Genomic DNA, 7,029 nt, shown 5'->3' with positions numbered 1-7,029 from the left:
CTGCTAGTCTTCTGCTTCTTGGGCTTCTTATTGATCTTGGACTATTTTATGGATTGGTCATTCGTATTCTTAACACCCCCCGTAAATGAGAGGTGATCAACCCAAGTTTGTCAGGTAGAAAGATAAAATGACTTGAGGGTAATGGCTTTGTAAGTATGTCAGCTAGCTGATGTTCAGATAGGACAAACCGAATAGTAACACTTTTACGTAACACCAAATCACGAACAAGATGAGTATCAATCTCTATATGCTTCGTACAAGCATGAAAAACAAGGTTCGAAGCTAAGGCAGATGCACTCAAATTATCACACCAAATAACTGAAGGAGAAGAGAATACCAAACCAAGCTCTCCCATCAAAGATCAAAGCCACAAAGTTCAAAAGCTGTGTGAGCAAGAGAGTAATACTCTGATTCTGCACTCGAACAAGCAACCACTGCCTGCTTCTTAGAGGACCAAGAAACCAATGCATCGCCTAAGAAAATGAGATAGCCACTAGTAAACCATCGATCATCTGGACATGTAGCCTAGTCAGCATCTAAATAAGCCATGAAATTAAGATATTCAAATCCTTTAATATGAAGACTAACATGAAGCGTCCCTTGTAAATAGTGCAACAAACATTTAACCACTTGCCAGTAAAGAAGAGTGGGTGCAGATAAAAACTGACCCAACTTACTGACAGTAAAGGAAATGTCAGGACATGTATGAGCCAAAGATTGTAGAGTACCAACAACTTGATGATAATCAGATAGGTTAGGTAGAGGAGAACTATCAAACTTTGATAACGACTGTCCTAGTACCATCGAAGTCTTACATAAAGAAGCTTTGTTCATATGCCACCTACTAAGCAAGTTAAAAATATATTTACTCTGATTTAAATAGAAACCAGAGTCATCATAGGTAATCTCTATTCTGAGAAAATAGTGAATTAGCCCATGTCTTTTAAAGAGAACATGTCATTTAACTTAGTAACAAGTATGTCATCGACATAAATAAGAATAAGAAGAACTTGATCTCCATTTTGAAAGAAAAACAGAGAAGTAGTTATGAAATTGCCAAGACAGCAATGTAGATTAAAGACAATCAAACCAAGCTTATGGAGCTTGTTTTAGACCATATAACGCTTTCCGAAGACGACAAACATGATTGGGTCTAGTAAAATCCACAAAATCTGTTGGCTGAGCCATGTAAACGGTCTATGTAAGAACACCATTCAGAAATGCATTATTAATATCAAGTTGTTTGACATCCCAATGTCTTGAAGCTGCAATTGTAAGAACAACACGCACTGTCGATGGCTTAATAACGAGACTATAAGTTTCATCAAAATCTATCCCAAGTTCTTGAAGATAGCCTTTTGCCACGAGACGAGCTTTGTATCGATCTACAGTATTGTCAGGCTTGAACGTGGTCTTATATACCCATCAACACCCAACAGCATTGAAAGAAGGATTAAAGGGAACTAAATCTCAGGTATTATTTTTTAGTAAAGCAGCATACTTAGCTGACATAGCTTGATGCCAATGATCAAGTGTAAGGGCTTCTGCTACTAAGCTTGGTTCAGTACACAATTGTTGTAGATCATATCAAACAAGACCAACATAAGGCCTTTTTGGTTTAACAATACCATGCTTGCCATGTGTCATCATGGGGTGATCATTGACAACTGGAGCAAGAAACGATAAAGAATCATCAATGGTTGAATCAGAGGTGAAAGTCAGACTTATGGTAACAAGAGGGTCTTGAATATTTGAACCAAATTCATCCTTTGAATTAACACTTGTTGACTTAAGAGATTGGGCCTCAAGAATCAAGTCTGTATTAAGGTGGGCCGGACTAGAAGTGACAAACAGAGATCCAGTATGAGGATGAGGTACTTCATTATTATGAAATGACGTTGTTGGTGTTAATGAAACAGTGCTGTCTTTAACGTTGCATGAAGAAGTCTGTTGAGACTCTATTTCAATACATCTAGAACAGAGATGAGGGAGCCATGCTTGAGATGAAGAACTAATATTTTATTCTGGAAAAGAAGGAGATGATGTTGTGCTACCTATATAAGGAAAGTCATTTTCATTAAAAACAACGTGCTAAGAGATAAAAACATGACCAGAGGTGATTAAACATTTATATCCCTTATGTGAAGGATTAGGACCCAAATATACACATCTCTCTGAATGAAACTCTAGTTTATGTTTATTATATAGCCGTAGACATGGAAAACAAGTACAACTAAATATTTTAAAACCACTGTAGTTTGGTTTAGAACCAAATAAAACTTTAAAGGTAGATTTCTGATCTAAAACCGAAGTGGGTATCCTGTTAATCACATAGCTAGCATTCATAAATGCTTCCCACAAAAAATGTAAAGGCATTAAAGCCTGAGCTAACATACTTAATCCCATTTCAACTATATGACGATGTTTTCTTTTCACATGTCTGTTTTGTTCTAATGTATGAGGATAAGGATGATGAAAAATAATCCCAAAATCAGCCAAAACTGATGAAAAACTTCTAAACTCTCCTCCCTAGTCACTTTGAAGAGCTTTAATCTTTGTATCAAATTGATTTTCTACAAGTTTCTAAAATTGTTTAAAAGCCGAAAGAGCCTCACCCTTAGAACGAAGAGGATGCAGCCACGTAAAATGGCTAAAATCATCAACAAAACTAATATAATACTTAAATCTAGATTTTGAAGCAACAAGAGCTAGCCCCCATAAATCAATGAAAATTAATTCAAGTGGTGCGTTAGCTCTGGATTCAGAAGATTCAAAAGGAAACTTGTGCATTTTACCAAACTGACAAGCATTATAGAATTCAAAGTTGTCTTTATTGTAAAAGGAGATATTACAACTTTGTAAAACTTCTTTAACAACATTACATTATGTATGGCCTAAACGTCTATGCCAAGTTTCTAAAGCAGCAAGCAAGGCCACTAGATGTTTATTAGAAGCAACATCATAAACTTGAGGAACACCATCAATTTTGTGTAAACCATCACACCGTTTGCCTCTAAGAAGGACGCGTCTTGTTTTCAGTTCCTTCACATTACATAGATCAGTAAAAAATTGAGTAAGTATATCATTATCAAGAACAGGCTCATGGCACCACAAGTATATCTTTCATCAATAGTTGAGTATTATCACACTTCAGAGTGCCAGTAACATGACCAATTATTGATAAACTAGCACCATTACCTACTGTGAGTGTACTTGCATTTGGCTGAGGATTCATATCAGTGATGACATTTTGATGTGTGACATGGTAAGAAGCACCACTGTCTAAGTACTAAGCTAGGTCCTGAATTGTGTCTAAAGTAGCATAAAAGGTAGTAGGATTTGATGACACACTATTATTATGATAGTTACGATCAAATTGGTAAAAACAATCAGCAACATCATGTCTTGCACGAGTACAAAGATGACAAAACTTGCCATTACATACATTATGTCCTCATCCTTTGCCTCCTCGTCCACAACCAGAACCATGCCACTGAGATCGTCAACCTTGTGATCCCTGACAATTACTAGAGGAAGAGCGTTCAGTCCAAAAACTCAAATGAGTAAAAGCTATACCTACTGACTGAACACTATTCAGGTGTTCAAGGTGACGTTCATAATTCAACAAATAAGAATGCAAATCAATCTAGGAGAGGTTGAGTTTATCAGCTAGATGAACTATCATTAGAGTATACTCTACATCCAAACCTGCTAAAGTCTACATAACAAGTTTAGACAAGGGAAGTGGATGCCTAATAAGTGTCATATGATCTGATAGGGTTTCCATTTTGCTCAAATATTCTTCTATCTTCATGGAGCCTTTCCTAGTACATTGAAACTGTTTTTATCAACATAATACGAGAGCAAGTATTAGAGCATGTGAGATCTGTGACTGCTTTCCAGATCTTTGTTGCTGTTCGACAATGTAGCACATTGAAAATAAGTTAGGAATATTTTTGAAAAAAAAATACTCTCATATCAGCAACAATAGAAATAGATTTCTGTTGAATTGATTTTCAAGAAGTAAGCAAATTATCCCCTAAACTTTATGAGTATCACCATACATCTAAACTCATTTATTATACAAATTATTTCCTCAACTTTTAAAAATAGTACAATTTGACTCTTGCTATTAACAAAAGTAAACTTTAACTATTAGTTAACTAAAAAATATTCTTAAAAATTACAAAAAGAACAAAAAAATTATGACTAAGAACTCAAAAATTATATAGACAATGACCTAAAATTTTTTGTCATAATTATAAAATGTATATTATTAATTTTTTATTGCAAATTTTTCTTTTTATCTTTTAAAATTGATGAGAAAAAGTATGTTATTAAAACACATATTGCTTCAGCATTCAAGCTTCATCGTGTAATCTTTGCGGCCTCTGTCGCATGTTCAATAGCATACTGCTTCACTGAAGCAATGAAGTTTGAGATGCTCGCGTCAGTGTCTGGCTCTCTAACTGTTTTTCTTCTGATATGTTTGATTCTGCAGCTTCCATGGTGGTTCGTCATCATTATCCTGTTACTTCTGCGTGGATTCCGTAAATTGTTGAACAAAATTCACAATGGAAATGGCGATAAACGACGTGGTTCTCCACCAAGAGCCAGACAACAACTCTTACCACTACACAATTAATATTATATTCGATCACTAGAGCTTTCAAGATTTACTCAGAAGATCATAGTTCGTAGCTTTCCCTTGCTTTCGACTGGTAAGATGGGTCATTAATACTTATGAAGAGAAATGTAATTTAATTCATGAATTTAGCTATAATTCATGAAATTATGGAAGGTACATGTTTTAATTTCCACATTTGTAATATTGAGTTTTTCTATAAAAAGATGATAACAAGGTCAATATACAAGCTTCTTATCATGCTAAAATGAAGAATATGAAACAATGTATCAGATATTCTGGTCAAAGAAAGCATACCTTCTACTTTTTGGCCTGGTGTACTTCTTGCCTTAGACTTAATTAGTTTGGAGTAATTTCATTGTCGCCATGAAAAAAATGGAAGTAAGAGAAGCAGATGAATATGTCAGTTTGATGTAATTTCTTCTTGTTGCTCAGTTATCCGTGCCCTTGTATTTTTTTTAAAAAAATTTCTTTCTTTTTGTTTCTAAGAAACTAGTTTTGCACGGTATGATGCATCCGGTCATTGATCCGCCGGAGGGAAAAACAAAAGCAAAAGGAGAGAACTGAAAATTTTAATAAATTTAATTAAAAATAGATATATAAGTGAAGTTATAAAACATACTGACATTGACAAGTATATATACAAAGCACATCTTTATTTTTATTTATATGTTATTTACTTCCTCGCCGCAACATATAAGATAATTTTAAAGGAATCTCACATATCAATTAAAATTTGTTTTCTAGTTGAAAATATATAAAATTATAATTTTTTTTTCTGTTTTGCCTCCAATAATGTTATAATTCATATCATGGTGATTGATAAAATATACAATTAATATCTCTTTCTCCTTTTTCAAGATAATAAATGCAAACGTGTATAATTACTGAAAGATATCATGGCAATCCCTTATATTTTAGGAAGGAGGGCGTATGGCTTAATTATTTATTCTGTCCAGATCAAGATGCAGGGCATTGGTAATTAATTTACAGTTTATGAAAAAAAAAGTTAGTTGGAACCTTAATTTTTTTAAAAAAATTTACATCTTTTCAATTTTACTTTTATTAAATACTCTATATAAATGCTTTAATAATGATAATTAAAATTTTAATGTATCATTTTTTTCAAAAAGAATAATAAATAAAAAAAGGGTTATAGTTAAAAAAAATAATTATAGAAATTACTCACTATTTTATATTTTGGACCAAATAAAATTTTTATAAAATGTCATATATTGTGGTTCGGAGGAAGTATATAAGTTTAGAAGAATTAGGTCCACGAAGCTTAATAAGGCCTGGACAAACTTTTAAATTTAAAGAATGTTTATACATTGTCTGCTATATAAATCCACAATCATAAGATACAGGATTAGCATAAGCCAAATAGAATCTTTTCCTCTGATAATTCTCTCTCTTCTGGCAGGCCTCTGCAATTCTATTTCTGATTATTGCCCATTGTATAAGTTGTTGAATGTTGCCGTAGAATTGTACTCATGATTGCCACTCAACGTATAAACAACTCATTTCCGGTATGAGAATCTCCTTCTATTTTCTTCATTGATTACTTGCGACTGTGACGCTACGCGTCAGTTTTCCACCACCCTCCTTCTTTATATGATTTATGCCATAATCATATAAACAGCTTTATGTCACAATCCTTTATGTCACACTTTGAAAAGGTCAGAAATCGTAAAAGCAGAAACAAAACTGTGTGAGCGGATCCCTTTCAGCTAGGTTTGGTAATTGTTCGAGGTTCCATGGCAACCATTAAAGATGCTCCCACACTCGAATCCGTTCCACAATTTGAACACAAAACGCCCATGAGATCTCCCCCCATCAACGGGAAAGAAGGACGTACTTTGTGATCTTTATTTATTTATATATTGCATTGTATTGTAGTACATTACTCTTCTTCCTTTCCTTTTTCTTTTTGCACGCCTCTCACTTTTTGCGCTTTAAATCCCAATTGATCATGCATTGTCCTGTAAATCTAAATCCATATTTTATACAATCTTCTTGCCTTCCTTTCTTTTTTACATACACCTTGCCTTTCCTCACTTGTTTTTCAAAAAATGTTAAATTACATACTTTTATTCTAACTTCAATTTACAAATCTTAGTTCATTCTAACTTCAATTTTGTAATTTTTAATCCGACCATGGAATTATCCAAATTAGATTTTGGGCATCATAAAAAATAATTTCTCACTAACAACTAATGGTTCAAAAGATGAATTGCTATCACCATAGTCCTGTCTTATCTACTATGGCGCCATTATGATGATGATGATGTGCTACTCAGTAGAGTGGTGGTTGGTGCATGATTTTACAATTTTCCATAGATGGATTTGAGTATTTGAACAATTCAAAAGCAATACGGCTTTGT

At 33.7% G+C, this 7,029-nt stretch overlaps 1 protein-coding gene across 1 annotated transcript; it reads right to left on the bottom strand.

Annotated features, from left to right (window-relative positions):
- Positions 1-354: 354 nt before the first annotated feature.
- On the bottom strand, positions 355-804 carry LOC129316584 (uncharacterized mitochondrial protein AtMg00810-like). Its single transcript, XM_054960999.1, has 2 exons — positions 631-804; positions 355-525 (listed from the first exon to the last, which is right to left on the bottom strand). The coding sequence occupies exons 1-2, from the start codon at positions 802-804 to the stop codon at positions 355-357; spliced, it is 345 nt and encodes a 114-aa protein (XP_054816974.1).
- Positions 805-7,029: the final 6,225 nt, after the last annotated feature.

Source organism: Prosopis cineraria, unplaced genomic scaffold, assembly GCF_029017545.1.
Source record: "Prosopis cineraria cultivar Desert tree isolate PC_DT_omini unplaced genomic scaffold, ASM2901754v1 PC7, whole genome shotgun sequence".
Lineage (NCBI taxonomy): Eukaryota > Viridiplantae > Streptophyta > Magnoliopsida > Fabales > Fabaceae > Prosopis > Prosopis cineraria.
This window is presented reverse-complemented; position numbering and strand designations above follow the sequence as displayed.

What these genes read in the sequence shown, in the direction of transcription:
- LOC129316584 (XM_054960999.1), bottom strand. Translation starts at nt 804, where the DNA reads ATGGTACTAGGACAGTCGTTATCAAAGTTTGATAGTTCTCCTCTACCT. An exon ending in CCACTCTTCTTTACTGGCAA is followed by an intron (nt 526 to 630) that starts GTGGTTAAATGT and finishes GATGCTGACTAG; the next exon opens with GCTACATGTCCAGATGATCG.